The sequence below is a fragment of the Perissodus microlepis genome, chromosome 3, assembly GCF_051167445.1.
Source record: "Perissodus microlepis isolate ML-2025 ecotype Zambia chromosome 3, ASM5116744v1, whole genome shotgun sequence".
NCBI lineage: Eukaryota > Metazoa > Chordata > Actinopteri > Cichliformes > Cichlidae > Perissodus > Perissodus microlepis.
The window spans coordinates 22,628,000-22,655,946 of NC_140463.1; the positions used below are offsets into that span (position 1 = coordinate 22,628,000).

General features: G+C 42.3%; 2 protein-coding genes across 2 annotated transcripts; both read left to right on the forward strand.

Moving 5' to 3' along the window:
• The first annotated feature begins 379 nt into the window (after positions 1–379).
• Positions 380–10,837, forward strand: ovol1a (ovo-like zinc finger 1a). Its single transcript, XM_084918185.1, has 5 exons — positions 380–877; positions 8,739–8,980; positions 9,136–9,321; positions 9,698–9,842; positions 10,033–10,837. Exons 1-5 carry the CDS (start codon positions 778–780, stop codon positions 10,365–10,367), a joined length of 1,008 nt encoding a protein of 335 aa, XP_084774311.1. The 5' UTR covers positions 380–777; the 3' UTR covers positions 10,368–10,837.
• Positions 10,838–17,776: 6,939 nt separating this feature from the next.
• Positions 17,777–27,365, forward strand: mus81 (MUS81 structure-specific endonuclease subunit). Its single transcript, XM_084923596.1, has 17 exons — positions 17,777–17,855; positions 18,027–18,177; positions 18,623–18,752; positions 20,175–20,263; positions 20,453–20,581; positions 20,668–20,748; positions 20,843–20,931; positions 21,613–21,792; positions 21,886–22,065; positions 22,446–22,573; positions 22,673–22,785; positions 23,040–23,159; positions 23,761–23,856; positions 25,030–25,158; positions 25,245–25,348; positions 26,286–26,369; positions 27,118–27,365. The coding sequence occupies exons 2-17, from the start codon at positions 18,037–18,039 to the stop codon at positions 27,182–27,184; spliced, it is 1,860 nt and encodes a 619-aa protein (XP_084779722.1). The 5' UTR covers positions 17,777–17,855; positions 18,027–18,036; the 3' UTR covers positions 27,185–27,365.
• The last annotated feature ends 582 nt before the right edge of the window (positions 27,366–27,947 follow it).

The window sequence follows — 27,947 nt, forward strand, 5'->3', positions numbered from 1 at the left end:
AAAGTGTGCCTCTGTCTCTTTGTGTCTACAGTTTCTTGTATAACTGCCCTTCACTCCTTCACACACACACTTCCACACACACTCTCAATCTTTCACTCTTTCTTCTCGTCATTTTCACCGTTCCCACACCTTAAAGCGGAATGGAGAAGAGGTGGAGAAAGAGAGGATAGGAAAGGCCGAGACAGAGAATAAAAGGAGGGGTAAACCGGTTCAACAGGTAGAGGCCTAACCTAGGCTCTCTCCGGCTTGTTGTCACCGTTATTTCTCCCGCGCATGCGCGCTGCTGCCTGTTTCCTGCTTTTAAATGAGTACCTGTGCAGCTCTCTGACCCACCTCTATCGACACTTGTGTATGTGTGTGTGCGTGCGACCAGGAATATCTGCGTTTTTTTCTCCCTCCCAGCCCCGCTCCCTCACCTAGTGACGCCACACTCCCGTTATTTCAGGGCGCTGTGGGCGATATCTGTCTGTACCTGACCTGGTAGCTCACCTGAGCGGACTCACCTGTCCCGACGCCGAAAAGACTTTTGTTTAGAGCTCGAAAACAAATCTGGTAGAGAGGAAAGGTGTGCTGGAAGGAGGTGAAAAAGCGGGACGAGGCTTGCGAAACGAGAAGAAAGGTGCGAAGAGGAGGAAGAAGGAAAAGAGGGGACCGACCTTCCAGTTTTTCCTCTCGGTTTCCTGCTTTTTTTTTGTCACTTTTAACGTGACTTTACGTCGCCACAGCGGCTTTCCCTGCACATCGCTTTCTCTCAAAGGGACTTTGTGTTGACTGAGCATGCCGAGGGCCTTTCTGGTTAAAAAGGCGAACGTTTCGCCGGGAAAGCGGAACTGGAGTGAACTCCCCGATCATGAACGAGGGGACGTCTACATCCCAGGTGAGTCCACTGCCGCGATGAGCCATTTTTGTTGTTGTTTAAAAAGAAAAAGAAAAAGAAATGTTGGCGATAGCGTGTACGGGCTCGTTTTCGGGCGCCTTTACGCACGGATTTGTGGATTTTTGTTATTTGTTTGTTTGCGCGGTTTGGAATCCAGCGGGAATACCGATGTGACAGGTGGCGAGGGAAGGGGTGTCCGGCGGTGATTGTAACGGGGCCACGGAATAACGGGAAACAGCAGCGGCCCGCCGTGCTCGGAGAAAGTAGTTCCTGTTTTGTGGGGTGTCAGAGCTGTGCTCTTCTTACTTTAGATAACCTTTTAAGTTAAACTTATTTCATTTTAATGAAAATGTTAAAAAACATTCCTCGTTTTTCGTGTTTTTGATGGTTCACATATAAACAATTTGAGCAGTGTCACAAAAGCAAACAGTGACAGGACTAATGTGTTCTTACACCAACTCCAGTGTTGTGGCCTATAAGCGATCGCAAAGGCCCGGTGTTTGGTTTTTTTTTTTCATATCGACCTTCAACCCCTGATTGTTCTTCCTTGTACAGCATAGCACCGGCCTGACTTATGAAGCACAAATAACGACCTATTAATCGGCTTCTGATTAGTCATTCAGCACAGGCCAATTAATAAACACTTGAATTCAAATCTCTTCATTTTCTTAGTTTTAAATGATGTTTTACACCTTTAATTTTTTGTGTGTTTGTTTTTTGTTTTTATTGTATCTACACGTGTTGGTCTTACTTTTTTTTTTTTTTAAAGAAACTAAACACATCAGCTTTCCTGACCTGCACAATGATTTTCATACTTTTTCACTGAGCTGGGTTTGGGGTTTGGGTTTTCCCAAGTTTGATTCTTTGAACGCGTCACTTTACATTTAAATGACACGTTGAGGTCCCAAATGACTCCTTCTGCCCCCTCCGCATCCCCCAGTTTTCGTGAAAACAATCCCCATTGTTGCCATCGGCGGAGTTTTTATTGTAAGACCCCGCCGGTATCAGATAACAAGTAACGGACTACACCCTAAACGTCTCTCTCGCTCTCCTTTCTCTCTTCTCCCTCCCCCTCTTTCGTTCCCTCTCTCTCTCTGTCTCTCTCTCCCTGTGTGTGTGTGTGTCCTTTTTCTGTCCTCATCCCATCACCGTTAACTTTTAATCATTGACTTTTACATCCTCTTGGGGTGTTTGCAACCGGAACACTTGGATGAACTGAACCAGGATACGCTTCAAACTGTTTTTCCCCAAACAAGATCGATAAAAAGAAAAAAAAAAGGAAAAGGAAAAGAGGAAAAACTCACACTCACATAGGATGTAACCACCTAAATAAAAGCGCGCGGGCATTTTGGGTTTGATTCAGGTCTTATGTGAAGCTTTAGTGAGAAGAGAGAGAGAAGAGCAAACATGATTTCTCTCTGCAGTTATTTCCACCTTCCCCACTCACACACAAAAGGAATCTGCCGTGTAATGTCTTTATTCAGGTTATTTCTCAACATCCACGAGCCAAAGAAACGTCGCAGAAAGTTTCAGCAACTAGTTTTCCAGGAAAAACCTTAAGATGAAACCTGAACGTCAGTGCGTAATTGTGCCGCGTACTGTTAACGCTTTGCCAAGCCCAGCAACGGTCTCAGCTAAATCTTCTGGTATGTGCCGTTACTTGATGTACCTGCCCGGCGTGTATGAGAGACGCACAAAAACCTAATAACAAGCTGACACACTCAGATGTGATAATTGTCTTCAGTAATCTGCGTGTTGAATAAATCTGTGACACGCCACATGCCATGGCTTTGGACACTTTTCTGTGTGTGTGGGCGCGAGCAAGGGTTTATTTTTATCCACAAACATGTGCCGGGGCCTGTTTCTGATGGGTCATCAGTCTGAAATCAACCTTTGTTTCGAGTCTGTATCATCCCTCCTCCATCTTCTAGACACACATTGAACCGCTGCATGTGAAAAAGGCAACAGAGAAAAAACATATTCCTAAATAGAAATTAAAAATATTTCGCCATTTTAATGTCCCAGTGGCTATTGAAATGAAAGCTAATTTAGACAGTACGTCATAATAACTGCCCTTGCAAAGACTGCTGGTGTTTCAGCGTCACTGCCAAGTAGGTATACTTTCTTCTTAACTTTTACATAAATTAAAATACTACTGAGTACCGCTGTTAACATGCGCAGGTATTTGCTGCTTATGCGCTGATTCTGAACTTCTGCGCCGGTCGGTACCAGTGTTTGAAATAAAAGTTTATTCCCTCCTTATACTGGTGGCAGAGAAAAGAAACAAATCTTCAATATACATAAATAGATGCTTAAAAGTGTTTGGGCCCAGATGTAAGGACCAGATGGTTCACTGGACACAGCAGAAAATCAACTTGCATCTCATCAGTATCCGCCATGAAACTCATCAAACCCATCAAACATACAACGTTGATTTCAAGCGCAGTAGACGAGACATCCCTTTTTTATTCAAATAAAAGTTTTAATTGAAAATATATCGAAAGTTCATTTAAGTGTTTTACATTTTGAAAGAAATTTAAAGTAAGAAAACTGAAGTAAAACTGAAAAAGAGGGGAAAAGAATGAAAAATGGAAATGAAAAAATCTTCTCCTACACGCCGCTTTTCTCTAATAATAATAATAATAATAATAATAATAATAATAATACTTATTATTATTATTATTATTATTATTATTATTATTATTATTATTATAAACCGTAAAAATTAGCTTATAGCATACTTGTTTAGTTTTTGTATAAGTCTATGTATCATTATGCCTTATTTTTCTGTTACACTCAGAGGTCACATGTAATCTAATTATTACTTTCCAAATGTATATAAACTTAGCTTTTATCTATAAAGCTAAATAATATTCTTCTTTCTGAGGTTATATTATAACACAAATAAAAGTTTTGTTGTTGTCGTGTTGACTTCATTCTGTAGTTTTAGCAGACGTTAGTTTCACCTTTACACAGACTGGCTCATGTATGCACACACAAGAAAGATGTCGCGAAAAACGACTAAACGTGTTCCCCAGAATCTCAGAGCAGTCTAGGAGGAGCTGATGTCTTGTTTTGTTTGGGGGGTTTGTTGCATTGCACCAACAGTTTCCACTATCTGCTCAATGACTGCTCCAAGGTTAATGTTTATTGGATGGAAGGAAATGTAACGGACCCTATGGACAGCCTGCTGCTGCAGGCAATACGCCTTAAGCAAACACACGCGCGCGCGCGCGCACACACACACACACACCCTCTGTTTGATCAAGTTATCTACTGATTGTTGACTCTTTCTACCAGCTGAGCGATGTTAAATGAATAAAAGGAAAATATTACAGAGCATTTAAAGCAGCACCACTCCTCCTCCTTTACTTGCTCATGGAGTAGAAGCCTTGAGTTGTTTTAACCCTCCACGTTGCCCTTTAACTACCAAACACACATACACACACACCTCATTCATTGGTCAGGGGGGGCAGGAGAGGTGAACAAACAATACAAGATGAGATTACATGTCCAGCCAGCAGCAATCACCACAGAAACTATCAGCACTCAGGAGTAATTAAGAAGGATTTGAAAACGTGGTAAAAAAGTACAGTGAAAATTTCTGATCATCTCGGCGGCTTTTAATCATAGGATTAGGCTCTCGGTGGCAGATAGCACACGTTTTGTGTCACACACCAGAAACAGGTTCAAAAAGCTTTAAACTTTGTAGATGAAACTAAATGTGGAGATCAAGTTCCTCATGGAGATAATTTGATTAACAGATTTGTTCATGAAATGTGAAATGCTAATGTTGAAGATGCGAGTCTTTCAGGCACTGAAGCGAGGATACAGTCATGGTACAGACATGTAGTGACTTAAAAACAAAAGATCTCACATTTTACAAGTCATAAAGTCTCTCTAAGAACTTTTATCATTAAGCCTCATTTATAGGAAAATGATTGGCCAATAAGTTTGTTAGTCATTACTGACTTTATAAGGATCTATAAGCAATAAACTCAGATCATTGCCACTTCTTTCTTTGAAATGTGAGGCTTTACTACCTTTGTAAATGATTGTAAATATAAACTCTTTTAAATTTTAAGAATTTATTGGTCAATTTTTTTCAACAGGAGCATTTTTCAAAATGCTGTTTATACACCAAAAACATCAAAATAACAGTCCATTAACCATTTCATTCACTGACATAGTCGTGAATATTCCACAGCAGGATTGATCACTTGCTATCCAGTTGTTAAGTGATGACGTGAGGAATCCTACTTCCGGGCCTAAAGTAGTCTGCGTTTAAGCTCAGTTTTTAAAACCTTAGGATGTAACTACAGCCCAGCCCATGCAGCAGTATATGAATGACTAACCTCGTATTGTGGATGGATTATCTCGGTTGTTCTCCTGGCTGAAGTTTGGTCCTTTTACAGCATCCTGCCATGCGATTACATTTGTTCCTGACCACCGAGAACACTCACGTTAACTTTTATCGAGTGGAAAAAAAGTTAGCTTGTTTATATTATGCTAACATAGCTGTGTCGCTAGCGGTCACGTAGCACATCATTATATACCAGCTAGCCAAACTTCAGTAACCCTACAAACGTCACTGCTGTTTAGTTTTCTGTCTTCATTTATGTTGGAAGTGATAACAGAGCTGTACGTTTTAATTTGTTTCCAAAACCCCACAGTCAGGACATGCTATATTGTATTTAGATAGAAGCTAGCGAGCTAACTTCCTGCTAACTTCTAACTCCGTTAAATGTCATAAATTCCGTTTTCATGGATGCCTGGATGTTAAACTCAATTGTTACACCTGGTAGAGCAGAACGCTGATCATTTTATGAATAATGAAAGACTTTGGACAGTTTTTCAACTCTCAGTAATGCCATAGTGATCATTTGATATATGGACCTGCAGCGGAGTTTAGGCCCAGACACGGCTAGTGATGTCAGACTTAATGACCGGATAGACAGTGATTATGTCCAGCGACATTTCATTTTTTTCTTAAATTCCTCTAAGCCCTCAGTCACACAAGCTGGCAGATCAGCCTGACAGCCCTTTGGAATTCCTGAATAATTAGTATTCCCACACTGGTTGCAAGTGGTTGCTGGGAAATAGCTTGTTATCAACATCCTGGTCACCAGTTGGCCACAACCTGGCAACTAGAGTTCACCAAGGAAAAATTTGTATTCCCAAAGGTCTCTAGCAGAATGCCTGTAGTTTGCATGTAAGATGCCAACTTGTCTGCAAACACTTGCCAACTGCTCACAGAGCAGTAGTGAAACTATGAAGACTGTAACAAACTGGAAATGAAGAAAATTCTCTTCAAGTAAAAAAGTTCTGCCTTTGACACATGTTGGTAGCAAACAGAGGCCGCAGCATTTACTCTGAAGGTGACCACTCTTCGTTTCTAGCTTGCGCTGCACTTTTTCAAGTTTTACAGGTTTCTCGGTGTGTAGTTGACAAGTGTTTCCAGACTAGTAGAGACTTGTTGGCCACCAAAGCAATCAAAGAGGTTGTTGGTGCAGCAACATCTTTACGACTGATTTTTATCTGGCAAGAGCCAGTTACCTCCAGCAACCAGTCTCCTACCAGTCGGGGGATTGCCACAGCAACCTGTGGTTGCTGGGGATCACACGCCACCTGTCTCTAGGCCAGGGGTGGGGAATTCCAGCCTCAAAAGCCGGTGTCCTGCAGGTTTTAGATGTATCCTTGATCCAACACAGCTAATTTAAATGGCTAAATTACCTCCTCAACATGTCTTGAAGTTTTCCTTGAAGCCTGGTAATGACCTAATCGTTTGATTCAGGTGTGTTGACCCAGGGTGATATCTAAAACCTGCAGGACAGGTTGAGGTCTGGAGTTCCCCACTCCTGCTCTAGACATTTGTGACTGAGGGTTTAAAACACTAGAAAATGCTCAGTGAGGCATCTTACTGATGGTCTGATGTCCAATGTGTTTCACAAAAGTTTCTTCTATAAATAAATCCGACTTTCAACTATGAGTTTCACCAAGTTGCCCTCTCATCTAACTGTCACCTTTCAATGCACATATTGAAATTCAGCTGTTTCTACAAATAACCTGCAGAGCTGGTTTTGAATACATGATTGGAGGAGTCTCTTTCTGTGTGGAATGATCTCAGTGTGCGCCTTAGCTTGATCTATTTTAATCAGAATCGTAGGGAGAGCAGTGAGGTTAGTACTACAGCACTGAATGCATTTGTTTAACCAAATAATGCTCAAGTATTTCACCGGGTTTATTTTGAGCCGTTGGCCTGTTTGAGCCGTCACTGTAAACCCAACCCGGAGACCCACAGAGGCTCGAAGAGTGATATGTCTTCACCAGTTGTGGCGTTGATGCTGCACAGAGCCGTCACTGTTTCTCTCAGCGTTCCGTTAATCCGGCTGCTTCACAGACTGGCTTTATGTCTTCTCTTCATATAGCTCACTTCATTTGCATTTACATTTGGGTTTTATCTGATCGAGGCCCCGACGGCACATTCAACTGATTCGTTGTCTCGGCTGAGCTCAGCCACGCCTGCCTTTGAGTAACACACACCCCTACATGCACACCTGCACGCCTTTCTGTGTTTTACTGTCAGTTGAATGGCTTGTCTCTGGTTCTTTCAGTGACGTTTTGTTGTGTTTTGCACAAATCATACATGCAGTTGGTTCAGTGCACGAACACACACACTCACCCCTGCGGAGGTGGATTGTTTGAGGAAGGTAAAAAGCTGGTGCTGCAAGACTGTCTGGTCAAACAAGTAATGGTAATCTGTGTGTGTGTGTGTGTGTGTGGTGAGGGTGCAGAAGTCGTACTAAACAATAGGAAAAAAACATGTGCACACACACACAAACACAAGTACACACTCCTATTTAGCTGTGGTTCTTTGCTAATTTGCTAGTGCAAATATAAAGCAGTGCAAGCCGACCGCTTGTTGTGAAATTCTGTACAGTGCAGTGAATTTGTCCTCATACGTGACTCTCTCACCCTCTGACCCCCTTTTAAAGACATTTCTTGTCTTTTTTAACCTTTAGTTAAGCTTATAAGTTGTGTTTTGCAACGGTGGCAGAAAAAAATTAAAATTTCAGATTAAGACTTTTTGGGTTATTGTCCATGCAAAAATGCATTTGCCTGTTTTTCTTTGTAACTTAGTAAAAGTTTAGTAGAAGCACACAATGTGAGGTGTTTGGTTTCATTCATTTTCTCTTGTGTATTTACTGTTTACACTGGTGGATGCTCATATTAATCATAGTCAATAGTTAATAAGTAATCTCTCTAAACACACAGTTCAGGACAGTTTCGTTTTCTATTTGCAGCTCTGTGTGACGTCACAGGAGCGCAGGCCTGGCTATGGCTTCCACCTGCTGCTCTCATCTTCCATTTTTGAGGTGCTTAAAGGGAGAGTATTTAAAATGTTTTCAGACAGAGAGTGAACAAGGGACGAGTTTAAAACTAAAAAAAAGTTTCATTTCGAATTATTAACATTTAAGAGACTTTCTGTATAAAAGAATAAGATATACAATCAAAGGCAAGTGGAATTAAATTTAACTGCTGTCTGTATGTCTTTAATAGGCTACAATTAATGTTAATGTAAGTAACATATCAATAATGAAATGACACAATAAAAGAGACAAAAGATAATCTGAGGAGAATTATGAAGCCAAGAAGAATCTGAAGTTTCTCCTTAGCTTTATTGCTAATTTCAGGTCCGTGCGGCTAAAAGGCCCCTGTAGTACTGTAACATCCATACACAGGGGATCATTTGGAAGCTGAATCACCTGATTTTTCCCTCAGGAAATTTTGGAGGTGTCAAAGAAGGAAATTCAGACATGACACGTGACACTTCCTCTCTCTCTTTCTCTCTTCTCTCCAGTCTCCATCTTTCCTCCGTCCGTCCTGACGATGGAGGTGGAGGCCAGCCCCGCTGAGACAACTCAGATGACCACACCCCTCTGCCTCACCAAACACTCTACCATTGACGCACAAACTCACCCAGAGCTGCCCTCCAGCACGGTGCTCGGCAGACCCCAGAGCCCGGCGGATTTACCAGAGGGGAGGTCAGAGATCAAGAGGAGGCCGCAGGCCAGCTCCACGTACTTCCGAGCCAAAATAAAGGTAAGAACTGAGAGGGACAGAGCGCAGCACAACATGTCAAAATATTTTTGTTTGAGTTTACAAGGTAGAGTTTTGTGTTACTGTACAAGGTCTTAGACTGATTTATTATTATTTATGGATGGCATTGTGAATCATGTCTTTCTTTCCCATCTCAGGTAACTACAGGCGAGTTACCCCCAGATCCTGCTCCCCTTGCTCTGGCTCTTCCTCTCATTCCCACTCCGCAACCATTAGCTGCACTTCCTCCTGCACCGACCCCACCCCCCCCAGAGCCGGTCCCAATGGTGACCAGATCCACGGGTCAAAGTCAAAGTGGGTCGACGGGAGCATTCATGTGCCAGGTTCGTTTCCCTTTTTTTTTTTTTTTTGTGCGTTATGATCGTAGAACCTGAAATACACATTTCAGCTTTATTACTTTTGTAAAACTAAATGATGTGTAGAAACACTGCCATCATAGCTGCCAAATGCAACCTAATTTTATCTCAAACACCCACTGCATTAAAAAACCCTATAAATTGTGTTATTATATATATATATAAAAGATAAGACGTGGTTAGAGATGTGTTACATGAGTGCAGTTTGCACAGAATGCCTCACACAAAGGTAAACACTGACTGTAAACTTGCCTAATGTTTGTCCACAAGAAAAACGAAAGGTGGCTGAAGGTCGGCGAAGTGTGGAAGTGTCCTGATCGTCATGTTGTTGCTTCATTTACAGGTCTGCCAGAAGACTTTCCAGTACCAGCGGATGTTGAACAGACACATCAAGTGTCACAACGAGACAAAGAGACACCTGTGCAGCTTCTGCGGCAAAGGCTTCAACGACACCTTCGACCTCAAAAGACACGTGCGCACACATACAGGTAGCCACTCACTTTGTGTGTTTAGACCATAAAACAAGTGTACAAAACGTACACAATTAAAATTTTAAAAATGACCTAATAAGTGAATCATTTTTAAAAATGCAAGTATATATTATATTATTTTTGGCATATTCAGACCTCCACACGTACACAGAGGTAACGGATGATGTTCCTTTCATTTTCCACACAGGCGTCCGTCCATACAAGTGCAACTTCTGTGACAAGGCCTTCACTCAGCGCTGCTCTCTGGAGTCCCACATGAAGAAGATCCACAACGTCACCCTGAAGTACGCCTACAAGGAGCGACGCAACAAGCTGTACGTGTGCGAGGAGTGCGGCCACACGGCGGCAACTCAGGATGCGCTGCTCATCCATCTCCACTCACTTCACCCTGACAGCCCCCTGCTGAAGAGCAAGGCTGCGAGAAGAGTGGGAGGAAGAGACGGCGGGTCGGTCGGAGGATCCATTCCCGGTTCTCCGCAGGGAGCTGAAAGCGATGATACCACTGGATCAGCCGAGCAGTAAAGGGAGAAGATACAGAAGATACTCAGAAATTAACTCAGGGGGCATCGATGGAGGACTGTGTTGAGTGCAGAGGTGACTGTTTGAGCCAAGATGCATAGCCATGGGAGAAAGAAAGCTACTGATTGCACTGTATAGGTGTGCATATCTACGTTTGTGTGTGTGTGTGTGTGTTTGGATTTGGGCATCTACTGTAAATAACTCAGTGGAATAATGCATTAAAGAAGATTAAGTCTGACTTTTACAAAAAGCTGTTGGGGTACTCTACTTTGTCTTGAGTAAAGTGCTCGAGTAGAGCAACATCAGAACTTTTAAATATAGGAAACCGTGTTTTGGAGTTGCTGCAGATCAAACTTGTTGCAACACACACCGCTGGTACTCGCCTCTGCTGACCAGGAGTACTCACAAAAACACGGTGCCGTTTAGGTGGTCGTGTATCAGGCCTTTCCCATAGACTGTATAGCAAAGATGGACATGGCCACTTTTTTTTTTTTTTTTTTTACTGTGTTCATAAAATGCTATGTTGAAGAATAATTGAAAGTGTTTACTAAGATCTCAGAAAAATGAGAAATGTTTTTTTGTGTTTTCATAGACTTCCGTGCATTCAGGCTTGTTTTGCAACCTGCTGGTCGTTTCAAAGACTGCAGGTGTCAGGGGTTTCACCAAATTCCAGCAACCTGATTTACGAGAAGACCGGTCCTAATGTTTTGGCTCATCTGTGCATTTACATGTGGCATTTTGATCTGCATGAGAATCGCTATCATAGATAGAATATTTTTACATATTTGTTTTCATGTGAATATTACCAGTGGGTTTATATGTACAGCAAGAAACTATGAAAATGTGCTTTTTAAAAAAAACAAACAAACAAACAAACATTTATCCATTAAAGGGACTAATATATTACGAGGATTTGTTTGGTCACAGTTTGTCCTTTACAGTAAGCCACACTGCAGATGCAAGCTAAACGAGGATTTGAGGTTAACTAAGTGACTTATAAGTAGCTGCCTGCTGGTGCTGCCAAAGGAAGGGACTCCTGAGACAAAAGTATAGTTACATAGTAATGAGGTCCTTGAGGTGTCTGTGAGTTTGAAAGCAGTGCCCTTGGAAATGTTTAGTACAGGAAATATATGTAAAATATATTGAAAAGCAGCCGTGATGAAGTAAAAGTAAATAAAGTAAGAAAGTAAAGAAAACTTTATTGGCCCTGAGGGGAAGCCTGCCAGGGGCAAAAGGTATGTTGCTTTACATACAGAACACAAGGACAAAATAAGAAATTAAATCACGTTGTTAAAAACAGGAGCATACCTCACAAAAATATGTTACCACTATAGCCTACATAAATCCTTATCAGCATATGTAAAACTGTATGAAGACATGAGGGGACACTAAATCATTCATAGCTACTTTTCTCTAAATAAAATAAAACTGTTCTTCATGGTTTACATCCGTCAGGGTTGAACATCATGGTAATTTAGCAGTTTTAATGATTCCTTTGAACTGCTCTTTTTCCAGGGCGGAAGGATTGTACATGTAATCTAATTACTCTAAAGGAAAATGAATCGTGGGGAGAAGCTTGAACGCATTTTGGATTTTCTCCAATCCACACAAGGTCCAGAGTATAAATACAACCATTTAAATATTTAGTCAAGTCAAGTCAAGTCAACTTTATTTGTCAATTCTGCCACATGTACAGGACATACAGAGAATAGAAATTTCGTTACTCTCAAACCCTAGATTAAAAAATGCAAATAAAATAATTAAAAATAAAAATTTAAATAAATACAATACAATTTTACATATAACAAGAAAGCTATGCAATATACAATATACAATATTCAAGTAAGGATAAATGACCATGAGTGTAAACCAGGCAGAGTAGTGCAAATAAGCAAATAGTGCAAATGGAGATTAGTAATATACGGTAAGAGATGGTATGACAACAAAGTCTTATGAGGTACTGGCAGTCCAACGCTCCACAAAGTGACTGGTAACTGGTGCAGGCCAGTGAGTGAAGTCAGAGAGTGTGTGTGTGTGTGTGAGTGTGTGTGACAGATATAAATAAATTAATAAATATATAAATTAATAGATATAGTGCCGAATGTTCTACATTGTCTTTAAGTTTGACAAGGCCAAGGTGTGTTAACTCCTTTCCAGTAATCATGTTTGACTACTACTGGTAGTTTCTCTTTGTCAGCTTTGTCAGCTGACAGACCAATGCTCATAACAATGGGAACTCTAAAGAACCAAATGAGGATCTAAGAAGAAGAATTTACACACATTGGGAAAATCTCTTGGAGTCGTTTCTGAACAAATGCAGATTTAGAAATCATCAGTTCACTTTGCCGAGATCTGGAAGAAGAAGAAAGTTTTATGTTCAGACGAGACAAATATGGAGCTCGTTGCCCTCGCTGAATAACAGGTATGTTTATAGGTATAAAGGTGAGGCTGTAAACCTAAGAACACTGTACCAGCTGTGAAGCATGGTGGTAGCATCATGATCTGGGGCTGTTTTGCTGCTAGTTGTACTGGTACATACATGGGTGAACCGTGGACACAGTTGGGTATTCCAACAGGACAATGATCCCAAACACAGATTAAAACTGGTTTTGGAATGGATAAATTTAAGCTAATATTAAGCCCGACCTCAACCCTACTGAAAATATCTGGACTTCACTTCAAAAGCTGGGTCTGTCCCAGGAAACTTACCAATTCTGCCAAGAAAAGTGATCAAATATCAAGCTAGTATTATGACAGAACCTTCCCACATAGCAAGCAGGTCTGGCCCGGATCTGCTATCAAGCCGGCACTGCTGACTGACTTCTGGCATGATAAGACGTATGTCATCCAGATAAGGGCCAGGCCTGGCATAGATGGCACTGTCTATGTGATGGCAGCCACACCTAGCCCAATTGTGGTTTGGTGTATGTGGCCCAAGCCCATAGAAAACAGGTCTTGCCCAGATCTGGCATCAAGCTGGCACTTCTGACTGACTGGTGTCATGGTAGGGTGTATGTCAGCCAGATGTGGGCCAGGTCTGGCAATGATGGCACTATTTATGTTCCTATTTTCCTATTTTAGTTAGAAGACCCAAATGCCATGTTGCAATACTATACTGCTATGGTAGCCAACGTTTCAAATGCAGGTTTGACAGGTTTGTGAGTTTACACTTTATCCAAAACCTAGTGACAGTTTGCTCAGCTTTGCCAGTGGGTGGCTGTAGCTCAGGAGGTAGAACAGGTCACCTACTGACAGTGTTGGGGAGTAACGGAATACATGTACCGCCGTTACGTATTTAAAATACAAAATATGAGTAACTGTATTCCGTTACAGTTACCGTTTAAAAAGGTGGTATTCAGAATACAGTTACTTTGTTGAAATAAATGGATTACACTGCGGTACTTTCCTGTTTCATTTTGTCGCGGGTCAGGACTGTTTGGGTTTTGTTTGACAGCTACGTTCTGTTGTTCCAGGCGGCAGCGTTACGGTTGCCATGGTTACAGGGCGACGCTCTCTCTCTCTGCGACTGTGTGTTTCCTGGGTGAGAGAGCGCCTTTTCGTTGTTGTTGTTGTTGTGCTAAGCTAACAGGCAGAATGCTACAAGCATAGCTCTAAAGAATGTAGCATCATGGGCAGTGTAGTCCGTGCTGCAGGGAGAATGGACTGCCATACACGTTATGGGTCTGTGTTTTCCTCCGAAAACAATAAGTTCCGTTGCAGCAGTCTTTCAACGCCTCTCTCTGTCTCTCGCAAGCAAAGTTGACCCACACAACAAAGTAAAGCTATTTTTCGGCTACGAGCCGACAGGGACCCCGCCGTATTAGTCAGAGGTCCCTTTACTACAGTTCGGAGTCGCGGACCTTCAGTAATAGTAATAAATCACACAGCAATAGTACATTCACGTTGTTGTAAAAAGCATGATAATATATTAAGTATTCCAAAGTATTCAGAATACGTTACTGTCATTGAGTAACGTAACGGAATACATTACAGAATACATTTTGGGGCATGTATTCTGTATTCTGTAATGGAATACATTTTAAAAGTAACCTTCCCAACACTGCCTACTGATCGGAAGGTTAGTGGTTCGATTCCTGGCTCTTCCAGTCTGCATGTCAAGAGTGTGACTATGTATGAATATAGTTAGGAAGCACTCAGCTTAGAGAAAGCGTGGTGTGATTGGGTGAAGGTGGCATGTTGTATAGAGCACTTTGAGTAATCTGGGAGAGTAGAAAAGTACTGTATAAGAATCAGTCCATTCACTGTCTGAACAGAGTTTTGTTATGTTGCTTTTGCACTATTATGTTCTGGCACATGTTGTTATTACATGGCTTGATTACGGTACACATTAGGCTGACATCTGGGGCCCACATACTGCAAAGAATGACGGCCCTTTGGTGGCCCAGATCAGGTTTGCCAGAGGTAATCCACACATGGGCCAGCACAGGACTACCAGTGTGTCTGCAACTGGCCTTGTGCTGGCCTATGTGTGGGCCAAATCTGGCAAACCAGATCTGGGCCACCAAAGGGCCGTCATTCTTTGCGGTATGTGGTCCATGTGTAAGCACATTGTGTGGACCAGATCCGGACCATACCAATTTTGCTATGTGGGTTGATGATGGCTATCAAAAGCTTCTGGTTGACGCATAACTTGCTAAGGGACATTTAACCAGATATAAGTGGGGGTGTTTTGATCTGTGTCGATTAGAGAAAATTCAAAGCAGATTGCAACTTGTGGACCCAATTCTTGTTTTTCAAAGTCATTTAATATGCTTTATGCTGTAAAATCATTCCACCCTGGAAAAAGAGCAGTTCAAAGAAATCATTAAAAGCCCAAAATCACCACAAAGTTTGGGCCCATGATGACTGGATGTACATTTCTGACCACAGCTTTAGTTGCTATTACTGCTGCTGAGTTCTTGGTACAATTGACTGTTAAATCTTTAAGTCCATATTTCTACATAGGGCTGTGTGTTCAGTATCATTATATCCGCTCAAATATGAAGCAGTAAAGCCAATATTAAGTCTCATTGGTGGATTTTCTTGAGCTTCCTGTATAAATCCTCAAATAGCTTTATTATTCTGCCTTTCAGTCCACCCAGACCAACCCTTTCCAATACACCGCAAATGCTTCAGCAACAGCATTTCATTTCACAACACCGCCTTGTTTTGTTGCTGCTAGTCGCTAATTATGCTACCTTTCCCAAGTGTTTGGCTGTGTGTGCGCTAGAGAGAGGTAGAGGCTGTGGTTGGGAGGGTGAGGTCGGATTCCTGATCTCTGTCCGGTCTTGTTGGAGGATTCCAGGAGACTGCTTTCAGCCTCAGGATATGTGTAAAAAGACTCAGGTGACGACAAGATAACGGTCTTGAAAGTTAACTGAAACAGAAGTTTGAGAGTCATACAGTTGTTCACACCTTCCCTTTTCACACATTGTTAATGAATAATGTTCCACATAGCAGCACTATTGACATTTTCCTGTATCTATCTTTTTATGTGCTTTCTAAGACTGTTGAATTGTTTAGGTACATTAAAGTGTAAAGATATTTGTGTTGACCTGAAGATTAATGCTACTGACTTGTAGTAACTCCACATGGTTGACATTGTGGTTTTAGGAAATTTGTTTCTACCACTTCTGTTTGTATTGGTGTTAGAAGTTATTTGTGTAAGAGGACGGGATGTAAAAAGAGCCTCTCAATGTTCGCCAGGCACTCTTCAAACATGAGTGTGAGCTTAGAGGTTAGTTTAGTTTAGCAAAGTTGAAATCTGTGCGAGGCTGAAAACCAGTCATAAATGGTTATGTCCTTTGAGCCAACAGGTGGAACTACATTAAAAACAATTACAAACAGACATTATTCAGCAGCGGAAATCACTACAAAGCCTCAGAAAGACTTCTAAAAACTATTGTGAGTGAAAAGAGTTCAGTGCTGAATCCACTGATCTAAGTTAAATGTCCCTTTTAAGTATTCTTTTGGCTTTAAAGGCCACTACAGTCGATGATTTGCCTCCATTTCGCCCAATCCATGACATCCTCCTCTGTAACACCAAACTTTAACCTGCTGCTTGCGTCTTAACCTTTCCACCAGCTTCACTGTTACACATGTCTCCCTCTCATTCAAACGAATGTATTAAGTCTTGCTTCTACTGACTTTCATTCCCCTTCTATCCAGTTTATACCTCCACCTCTCCAGCCTCTCTTCCACCTGCTCCCGACTCTCACTGCATGTCACAATGTACTCTCCAAACATCATCAGATGACACTCCTACCTCACCTGTCAGCCACTCCATCCCCACTGCAAGCAAGTAGTAATCCCACCCCCACCTTGAACCCATCTGTCTTGCTGTCCTCATGCATGTCCTGCACCACCCTCACATACTGCCACTCCTTATTTCGTCATGCAGTGCCACAGTTCGTCTCTTGATACCCCATCATATGTTTTCTGTAAATCCACAAAGACACAGTGAAGCTCCTTCCAACCTTTTCTATACGTATCCATCACCTCTTCGTAGCTGCACCCACTTCGACACCATGTGCTGATTCACTAACTGTCCTCAGCAGTCTCTCTCTCTCTCTCTCATTTTCTACATTAATCAGCTCCTTAAACCACTCCTTGCACCTTCTTAGCACACTCCCTTCACTCGTTAGCACCTTTCCACCTCCATCCTTAATCACCCTAACATCCTGCACACCCTTTCCAGCACAATTTAGTGGCCTAGTCAGTCTGTACAGGACACTATAAGCTTTTTCTTTTGCCTATGCGACATCTCTCTTTGCCGGACATCTGGCCTCCAGTAATGAAAAGAAAAACAAAGGACAACAAAAACCAAGATGCTGAAACACTGCAGCATTCTCTGAAAACTGTGAAAATATTTTCTGGGAATCATGACATCATCCCGGCTAAAGAAGAGACAGATCACGTGACCTGTTATCAGTGAACAATTCAAAAGCATCTCTGATGGTACGACAGTACATAAGTGCACCCGTCTGAAGTGCTGCACATTTTTGAGTATATGTGCTAACGTCTACACATCTTTTTCAAAGGAGAGTTTTACATATTTCAGTAAGACAACATCAAATTATTTGGCGTGTGATGTATGCTGGAAGGCTCTGTGGAAATGTGCAACCACTGAATACATCTGGATAATTCTGAAACAAAGGAGTCCACAAACCATTTCAGACAGCTGGAGACCAGCAATTCTTTTTTCTTTTTCTTTTTAAATTAGTATCATATTTTTATAAAGGTAAAAAATGTCTCTGTGTTGCCTTTAGTTATTAAATCTAAGGTTGGATTTTAAAATGTTTTTTCAGATTACAGGTTTATTATATTACTATTATACTATTATTGCCTCCTTTACCGCTAGAGGCCACTCGTCACATTAGGAACCTTTGGGTCTTCCGTCCCTTTTGTGTCACGTGACATATGTCAACAAGGAAGTGGGCTGTGTCTTTGAATACAAGGCGCCAGTAGCCGTTCCTAGTCAACAAGTGAAAGGTAATCAGCATTATAGGACATCCACACAACTTCTCTTTACATTTCTGTCTGATCCAACTGTCTGTACACACGTCTTTGAACCCGCAGAGCTCCCGTAGCTTGTTTGAAAAACTTTATTTGGGGTTGACTTTATCTTACACAGGCTAAAACGATTCCTGCTTTTCCCGACAGATCCCGAGGGATGCCCGCCACCGAGCCGGTCCGGTTGGGTCGGAAACGCACCCTGTCCTCGTGCCCGAACCCGCTGTTCCTCAAGTGGCTCACCGAGCTCCGGGACGAGGCGAAGGAGAAAGGACTGAAGATCCAGTACACCTACCAGAAGGTACAGAGGATGTAGCGGTTAGCAGGGGTTAGCACTCTCGCCTTAAAGCAAGAGGGATCCTGGTTGGCTTCTGGGTGGAAGCCTACCCCAGCTATCACTGGGCTAACACACAGACACAGGCACACCCAAGGTCAATTTAGAAACACCAGTTAATCTGAAATGCATGCATGGACTGTGGGAGGATGCTGGAGTACCCAGAGGGAAGCATGCAGGCACAGACGCCATATAAAGAGGCTCCAGCTGGCTGGCAGGTTCAAACCATAAACCTTCTTGCTGTGAGGTGCACAAACCACCACTGTGGACAAATATAACAAATAAAATCCTTCCATGTGTCTACAAGCTTTCCGTTTTTGATGGACAATGTGGAATTAAAAGGGATATAAATCACCAGGAAAGCAGAAATGGCTAATTTCTATTAATTTTGTGTGCTGCTGTCTTTTTCAAGGCCATCAACTCACTGAATAAATATCCACTGCCGCTCAAGAACGCCAAAGAGGCAAAGATCCTCCAAAACTTCGGAGACGGCATCTGTAAGATACTGGATGAAAAGCTGCAACGGTATTATAGAGAGAACGGTAAGAAGCAAACGCATGGGTGGATAAGATGATCCAAAACACACGCTCATATGTTTACAACACAGAACTAGACTAGATTTCACTGTATGTGTACTTGTGTGTTACTTTTCTTCACTGTTTCAATTCAGTGTTCTTTATACAGCATCAAATCACAACAGCCGCCGCTTCAAGGCACTTTAAAAGTGATAGAGAGGAACAATCAGGCAATACCCTATGAGCAAGCACTTGGCAACTGTGGTCAAGAAGAGGTCCCTTTTAACAGGAAGAAACCTCCGACAGAACCAGGGTCAGGAAAGGGCAGCCATCTGACATTAGCAACACAAAGAGACCAAGGACTAGACGACCAAGGACTAACTATGAGGGAGACGAGACAAAAGTTTCAGAAATGCAGTTGTGGCATTTAAAAACATCAGAAGTGAAAAGAGAGGAGTGGAGAAGAAAGGCTCAGTGCATCATGGGAAGTCCCAGAGTAGCCTTTCTTTAGAAGTTTTTAGAAGCACTATTAAAGGACGATTCAGGGTCACCTGATCTAGCCCTAACTATATGCTTTATCAAACAGGAAGGTTTTAAGCCTAAACTAATAATTAGATAGGGTGTCTGTCTAATTAGAAGAGATGGTCTGAAAGCTGAAGGCTCTGCCTCCCATTCTACTTTTAAATCCTATCCTAGGAACCACAAGTAAGCCGGCAGTCTGAGAGAGAAGTGCTCTTTTCAGATATAATGGAGCCTGATCATTCTGGCTTTTGTATGTCGTCAATGATCAGGCAATCAAACAAAATGAGCTTGTGATTAAAAAGTAGAATTAAGAGCAAAACTGTTGAAAATCATACAAAAAATGCATCATTGCAAAGTTTGCTTTGCAAATCTGGAAGTTTGTATTCATGTAATTGTTGACCTCTCAATAAAACTTATGTTGTGTTCAATGTCTGTAGTTTTGCATCAAATCATAAAACATTAAAGGAACAAAGATTTAGTCTGTTTAAAGTAGAGGAAGTGAGCTTTTAATGGAAGCTTAACCCCAGATCACTGAAAGCAGTTTTGTAACATTATCATTAATGTCAGGTATATTTTACCCTGTAAAACAAACAAACATCAACATATATTGAGCTGAAAGAATACATGGCAAACTGAAGTAATCTTCTTTTATTTCTCACTATACAGCATCTCACTAAACAAAGAAGGCATCATGGTGGGACTCTGTAAAGAGATTCTGAAATTAGTAAAACTAGGGAGTTGTTAACAAAAAAAGATAAATAAAAAAATAATCAGTGGAACTGGTAACGTGTTCTTCGGTCAGACCATTGCAGAGACGTGTGAGCCTTGTCGAGTGACCTCTAAATGATATTTACTCTGTGAAAATCACGTATCACAAACCAACCAGTTTACCCAGCTCCCGTGTCTTCACCTGTTCCTCTGCTCCAGGTGCTGAAGCTTCTATACACGCTCTCCCCAAAGGAGCGCCCCCTCCTGGCCGATCAGACAATAACATCATCCTGGCTCCATCCAAAAAGGTAAAGTTGGAAACAAAGAGGAGATTCATGGAAATAAATATTTTCCTTCACACCAATAAATGCTTTTTGTGATTACAGTAAAAGTAGAAGCATCAGAAACGACAACAAAAAAAACCTCAGCCAGATATTTGCAGTATGAGGGGATGTTTCCATTGTCATTACAGTGTGTAATTATTTTTTTCCTCACAGAAAAATGCTGCAGGTGATCAAGGAAAGGATGGAGGAGGAGATGGAGGGAGGAAGAAGAGGAGGGAGTATGTCCCCCAGAAGAGATCCGGGGGTTATGCTGTGCTGCTGACTCTTTACAAAGAAACTGAGGTAGATTTTTCCTCTTTCTTCCAACTACTGCAGCATCAGTCAGTGTTAAACCGGTGTTTCATTACCGCCGTGTGCTTTCTCTCTAGGTCCCTGGTAGTAAAGGTTACATGTTTAAGATGGAGCTGCAGGCAGAAGCTCAGCATCTCTGTGACAAATCGTTCACTGTGGTGAGTGCTTTCACTTTGATCTCATGTGTTCTTCATCCGTCTGCATGCACGCCTTCTTCACCCTGTGTCCATCCTTCATTTTCTCTGTCTGCAGCCTGATTTAGGCAGTAAGTACACCGCCTGGAGCTCAGTCAGCACTCTGATCCAGAAGAACCTGGTGATAAAGACTCACAATCCTGCAAGGTACGGCTGCTTGAAGCGTGTCAGTGCTTTTACTGTAACCTCACGTCTTTTCTTTTAGTCTTGTAGAAGTCGGCTTATTTTCGTATTGAGTGTTTTAAGTGCAGCTAATTTAGGTAGTAAAACGTGTTTTTTAGAAATTAAGCTTTTGACTTATTTGGACAGGATTAGAATGAATGCATCAGAGGGACAGCTCAGGCTGAAGTCTCAGGCTTGAAGACAAAGAGGTGGGGCTGAGATGTTTGGACATGTGCAGAGCAGGGATAGTAGATGCTGAATGTGGAGCTGGCAGGCAGGAGGAAAGGTGGCCACAGAGGTGCTTTATGGATGTAGTGTAGGAGGACCTGCAGAGGGTTTTGGAGGAGGATGATAGGGTGAGGTGGAAGCAGACGATCTGCTTTGGTAAGAAGAAAAAGAATCGGTGTAATTTTGACTGAAATTAGGATCAACTTTGTAATCAGACTGTTAACAAATCAAATAATTTCTAGTCTCTCTCTTCTGCTGTATTTGACAAAGTTGATGCTTCTTGGCTGCTTTTTGTTGTTGCACTTGCTGCTAAAACTTAATAGTTGTTGCTGTTTCAGCTCTACTTTATTTAAACTCTGCCAACGACCACAAAGATGTAATCCACCATGCAGTATTTTTTCTTTGCCTGCGTATAACCTAACTTTGTGCTTCTTTCAGGTATTCTCTGACAGAAGGAGGTCTGACTTTGGCCGAGCGACTGGCGTCAGTAGAGCAGACGAACACAGACGGGGACAGAGAGGCGGTTAGGAGTGAGTTAGGGGCGACCGAGGAAGACGATCACGTCGTAGACCTCACTGGTAGTGATGAAGATGAAGAAGAGGAGGAGAACAGAATACAGTGAGTGGAAACTAAAAGATTGAATCCTCATCTCCTTATTTTTTTCCTGTTTTATTTCCCTCTTGGAATAAAGCATTCCTCTTCTTTTCACAGCCCTGCAGAGAGACAACCCACCGTCACTGAGGTTAGCTGCGACGTGGACGACGTGCGTTCATCGGGGAAACCACAGAATTCACAGACGACGATGACGACAAGCAGAAAGCCGAACGCAGAATGTCTCCTACCCGGAACGTATGAAATTATGCTCTGTGTTGACTTCATCGAGACCACTGGGTAAGAGATCTGTCTTCTAACATGTAAGAAACACGCTACTGATGTTACTGATGAATTTAAACATATTAAAAGCCGTGTACGTATAAATATGTGTATTAATATCAGCAGTATTTATCACAGTCATTCACATTTACTGACCTAACTGTTGTTACTGTGTTCTCATGCGATAACTGCTCTTACAACCATGTTGTGCTCCATTCAGTCCTTGAGGTTTCTTCCTGTTAAAAGGGAGTTTTTCTTCCCACTGTTGCCATGTGGTTTCTCATAGGGGATCGTCTGATTGTTGGGTTTTCACCGTATTATTGTAGGATCTTTATCTTACCATGTGAAGCACCTCAATAAATATAATTGAATTTTGTATGTATTTATTTGTTATGTAGTGGGAGTCATCACCGTAAGCAGGAGCTGGTGAAAGAGCTTCAGAGAAATGGAGTCAACTTTGACATCAGGAAACTAAACGTCGGGGACTTCCTGTGGGTGGCTCGGGAAAAGGTGGCACCTGTTGCAGGTAACACATACAGGAGGAGATAGTGGGAGTGTTGATGTTTGATGGGAGGGATCCCGAGCCATGCCTGTTTAACTTACAGGGATGATTGTTATGTCTCAGGTCAGTTGCGAGCGCCTGTAGGCAGGGAGCTGGTCCTTGACTACATAGTGGAGAGGAAGAGGATGGACGACCTGTGCGGCAGCATCATCGATGGACGCTTCAGGGAACAGAAGGTCGGTGTGCAGCGCGGTTTTATCCAATACAGTTATTAATTTGTGAGGTGGCACGCCGCCTTCAAAATTACAGGTGATGATTTGTGCTTTTTACAAGCAAGATGAACCCAAACTGAGTTCAATTTACATGAGTATGAACTGGAAAATATAAAGTAGTGACATCATCAGAACCCGGTGCTTGTTCCTCGTCTCGCGTCGGCCTGCAGGAGCACCTCCTGCTTTTGTTCATTCGTCTGTTTTCTTCCCTCCATCAGTTCCGACTGAAGAGGTGCGGTCTTCATAAGCCCATCTATTTAGTGGAGGAGTGTGGATCAGCTGCTTCTCACCTGAGCTTACCTGAAACTACACTGCAGCAGGCCATAGTCAACACACAGGTAGAGTGCACACTTGGGGCCACATGGGTCACACTCAAACTGAAACAAATGTTGTGGTATCCTGCTGGACGCAGCCATCAGAAGATGGTACGCTGTGGCACCTGTGTAGCATCTCTACCATACTAAGGAGCCGAAATTGTGCCAAGAAAATATCATCGGCCCGAAACTTTGGCGAGAAAGATCCATGCTTTCCTGTTGTTTACTTTAAATTTTTATCTTTCCATCTGAAAGTTGCAGCAGAAATTGAGAGACGTCAGACCAGTCGAGCAGGTGTAGCTAGTGAGGCGACCAGTGACAGTACATTTATATTTTGTCCAATTTTTGTTTCTTTGCTGACAAATGATACATTTATTTTGAATAATTACAACTGTATCTGTGAAACTTGCCGATATTTGAGTTTCATTAATTTTTTTTACCATTCATATCATGATTAGATGTAATCACAGCATTGCTTGTCTGGCTCTGAGCTACATTAATGACCAGCGCCATAACAAATAAACACACAAAACACACAACATAGTTATTTTCTAACCTTGACTTTTAACTAAAAATTAACCATGTTTTATGTGTATGGTATTTACATAGTGTGTGTGTGTGTTAGGTGGTTGACGGTTTCTTTGTGAAGAGAGTGCAGGATGTGAGGGAGTCAGCGGCGTACCTCACCATCATGACACGATTCCTGACTAAACTGTACCAGGTAAACACAAAAAGATACATGTTCCAATTTTACATTGTGGAGTCATGTAAGGGCGACATGAGAGAGCCCAATATTTTAATCTCGGCTTCACACAACTGAACACTCAAGGCGTGAAAACTCTAACACACTGGGTGTGAGTGGAGCCACCTAGTGGTGCTTCCCCCTCCCAACACCCAGTAGGGTCTCATATTAGTCCAGGACCCTGGGCTTAAGCAAACGGCTGAACCTGGGAGGCAGAGAACTGGTAGAGGAAGCTCTGTCCTGAGAATGAGGCTGGTGTGGGCGGTCAGGAAAGGCTGAAGAAAACTCGAGCTCTGTCGGTTGAGCGGTGCTCCTAGGGGGAAAACCCTTAACCCTGTGGAAAGTGGGCGGCTGCGGCGGGGGACTTGGGCTGTCACTACTTGATTGTCCGAAATAATGTGTGCGGGTTTAAGTGTATCAACACATATAGTCTCCTTATGTCGAGTCTCAGACGCATGGTGTCCTATGGGCATCATGCCTGACGAAAACAAACTTTCTAAAGTTTCTGAAGTCTTTGGGGCAAAGGTGTACCAGACCAGGAGCAAGTCCACTTGAATCAAAGCACTGGGGTGGAGGCACCAAGATCCTCCTTAACTGCAGAGCGCAGCCCCAGCAAAACCCCACTGGAGGTGGTCCAACCCAGTTGCCATTTGTTAGAGAAGCATGGAGCACAGCCTTAAGCGACCTGTGAAACTGCTCGCACATCCTGTTAGCTTGTGGGTCATATGCAGTGGTGCGGTGGATCCTGACCCCCCGTCAGTCATGGCAGACTAAAGCTCTGTAATGAACTGAAACGCGAAACCCAATTTGTCAAAAATGCCCTGGACACCACCGCCGCAGTTGTGGATGCTAAGGGGACCACCTCTGGCCACTGGGTGGTGCAGTCAACCACAGTCAAAAGGTGCATGAAACCTTGCAACTGTTTCATCCACGTTTCCCACTGTGTTGATGCTGGTAAGATTTACATCTGAATATATGCTGTCACATTGAGATTAGGCAGCACCAGCTTCCACCTGTGCGCACGTCTCTACTGCATAACAACACTTGTTAGTTGGGCCATGAGGATCATATTACTGTTAACATAAGATAAAATCAGCCTTACATCTTTCTTAACTGTAACTTTTGCTTTTTTCCTGTTTAAACCTTTTTCAGAACCGAACGCTGATCTGTCGCTCCAGAGAGCTGGAGGGCGATGGAGGCAGTGACGAAGAGGAGAGAGGGCTCCCCTCCTGCTCCCTTATGTCTTTTGCAGAGTTCAACCACGGTGCAGTCAAAAACAAGGTGTGAATCTGCTTCAAAAGCCTGAATTAAACTGGTTGTCTTGGTGATCGTCTCTAATCCTGGCTTCACTCTTTCTTCCTCTGTAGTGTCAGACGGTGAGAGAAGTGTTTGCCAGACAGCTGATGCAGATCAGCGGATTGTCTGGAGACAAAGCAGCTGCTATACTGGAACACTACAGCACACCACACAGGTAGCTGGTAGTACAGTATACTGCATACTCCACAGCTCACCGGGGTTCCTGATTTGCTTTTATCTTAAGTTAACAGCCAAGAGAGAGACGAAAATAAAGACCAGGAGGGATTAGTTACAGTTCCTTATTTATTGTCGCTGCCTGTTAGATTAGGGCTATTTCCTCCTGTGCATCATAAAGAAGTGTACAATCAAATCAACAAGCAGCTTTAATCCGTTAACATTTTAAGTGATGACCAGTGTGGTCGTCTGCCACCTGGTGGAGCTGTTGTAGAGAATTCTGTTAATTTGTTCATCTAAGCCTGATCTTTTTATTATTTGTTATTAGTTATTTTGAACGTAAAAGAACGAAATCATGGAGACAAGCGGTGGAAATGAGCTTTCTCCAAAGGGTGGCTGGGCTTTCCCTTAGAGATGGGGTGAGGAGTTCAGTCATTTGGGAAGGGCTCAGAATGGGTGGATGGATGATCTATTGTTTTGTTATCATTTCAAATTTAAATTTTTGTTGAGGTAGTTGCCACATTTTAATAATACGTCTTTTGCATTAATGCATTTTCATATGATATCGTTTAGTGTGTGGCTTGTTTTTCTTCTTCTTTGTCTGGAGTGTATTGTGCACATCTGTAATCGGCACAGATTTAATTGATCTCTGATCAGCAGGCAGCTTGTTCCATAAAAAACACACTAACTGAAGGCACCCTCAGGATATGTGGATCTGATTGCAGGAATATTTAAAAGATCTGCACCTGATGTTTAAAAAAATCAGTATGGCAGTAGGCCATACTGATACTGGCCATACTGGATATTTTAGATGCTGAGTGAATAGAGTGGCCACAGAACAAAATAACTAAATACATCATAAGACACGCTGTGTCTCCATACTAATGTAAGATATGAAGGATTATTTATTAAATCTTTGTCTTTTCTGTCATTTTCAGTCTTCTGACAGCATATGAACAGTGCGCAAGTGAAGCAGAGAAAGAGAAACTCCTCTCCTCGATCCGATACGGGAAGCTCAAAAGGTTTGTAAATACAGTTTCACATTTTTTCCTGGCTTCTTCCAGTGGTATGTGTAGTATTTGAGTGTGACCAGAGATGCCAGGCCTGAGGAAGGGGCTCGTAGGCAGAAATATGGCTGCGGCAGGAGTTTGGAGAGGAAATGGAATAAAACTTTGTCAGTCTTGAAGTGATTCTGACAGACACGTCAGGAAGGGAAAGAAGCTTCCTGCCTGTGCTGTGGTATAGTGGATGTGATACGAAGTGCCCTTTGACTGGAGTGGCATTCCCCCTTTTTGAAGAAAGGGGACCGGAGGGTGTGTTGAGGAAGATCAGCTTTGATGGGAAGGTCTGTGGCAGGGTGCTGGATCGACTAGTTCAACCTCAGCTTCAAGAAAAATAATGTGGCTTAAATTCAGAGCCAGCCTGCATCTGTTTTGCAGACGTGGAGAAGATATTTGACCTCTCACGATACTTTGCAAGTATAGAATATCTGACTTTCTGATCCCTGTACAAGTGTAATGAGAGCTTTGTTCAGATTGCCGGCAATAAGTCGGACTTGTTCATGGTGGACACACTGGAGAGAATACTCAACTGGATTAGCGTACCCCTCCATAGCCTGTGGAGAGAAAGGTAGCGAATGATGAATTACAAGAGAAGTTTAATCAATGTCATGAACTTCCAGTGTTTATAGTTTGACCACCACAACCCACTACAGTACCTTGGGTGTGTGCGTGAATGCTTCATGCTTTCTCCTGTTGGCTTGTTTTTCAGGAACCTGGGTCCAGCTTTGAGCAGAACAGTTTATCAGCTCTACTGTACACAAGGAGCTCTGACATGAAGGCGGCCCTGGAGGTGGTCCCAAAGTATACTCAACAATGTGAATTATACAGTCATTAACTTTTAGGTCCTCCTTTACTTGAACAGCATCGTTTTGAGTATGATTATGTAAAAGTGTATATAAATGTCAAGACACTGCTATATTTTGATATTAATAAAAGATTCCCGTTTGAAGAAGTTCACACGTCCCATTAGTGCACAAATAAAGTTTATTTTAAATAACACTGTTAACTTTTTCTAGTCAGAATCCAAATCCAGTGCCCAGACGCTGAAGTCTTAAAGCTGTAAGCCAGCTTGCACCTTTCCAGCTTGTCCAGCGTTACTGCTCAGACATTCGTGCACACTAATGGGAGTGGAGCCTTGTACCCCAGGAGGACTTCAGGAGCTGCTATTACCTGATAAGACCTTTTAACACATCAAACATGAAGAGCCAAAGTTTAAGCTTGATTTGAAAACTGCATTTCTGAGCATGGTAAGTATTAGATTGCTACACGGACACAGGTTTCTTTTTTTCTTATCGTCTTTACCTTGGGGCATCTGTTGTTTTGAATTCACGCTATTTAAATGAAATTAAATGATTAAATTTCTTAAGGACGTAACTACGGATACCGCTCATCAACTCTATAGTTTTTTTTAGGCCTGTTGCTTCTTTTGTCCTTCACTTACCAAATTTTCTCAAACTTTTTAAGGACACACCAATGCTGACACATGCTACATCAACAAGGGCTCTTTGGGAATCAACATGTTGGTGCAAAAATACTTTT

What these genes read in the sequence shown, in the direction of transcription:
- ovol1a (XM_084918185.1), top strand. Translation starts at nt 778, where the DNA reads ATGCCGAGGGCCTTTCTGGTTAAAAAGGCGAACGTTTCGCCGGGAAAG. An exon ending in AGGGGACGTCTACATCCCAG is followed by an intron (nt 878 to 8,738) that starts GTGAGTCCACTG and finishes TCTTCTCTCCAG; the next exon opens with TCTCCATCTTTCCTCCGTCC. An exon ending in ACACGTGCGCACACATACAG is followed by an intron (nt 9,843 to 10,032) that starts GTAGCCACTCAC and finishes TTTTCCACACAG; the next exon opens with GCGTCCGTCCATACAAGTGC.
- mus81 (XM_084923596.1), top strand. Translation starts at nt 18,037, where the DNA reads ATGCCCGCCACCGAGCCGGTCCGGTTGGGTCGGAAACGCACCCTGTCC. An exon ending in TCCTGGCTCCATCCAAAAAG is followed by an intron (nt 20,264 to 20,452) that starts GTAAAGTTGGAA and finishes TTTTCCTCACAG; the next exon opens with AAAAATGCTGCAGGTGATCA. An exon ending in GAGGAGGAGAACAGAATACA is followed by an intron (nt 21,793 to 21,885) that starts GTGAGTGGAAAC and finishes TTCTTTTCACAG; the next exon opens with CCCTGCAGAGAGACAACCCA.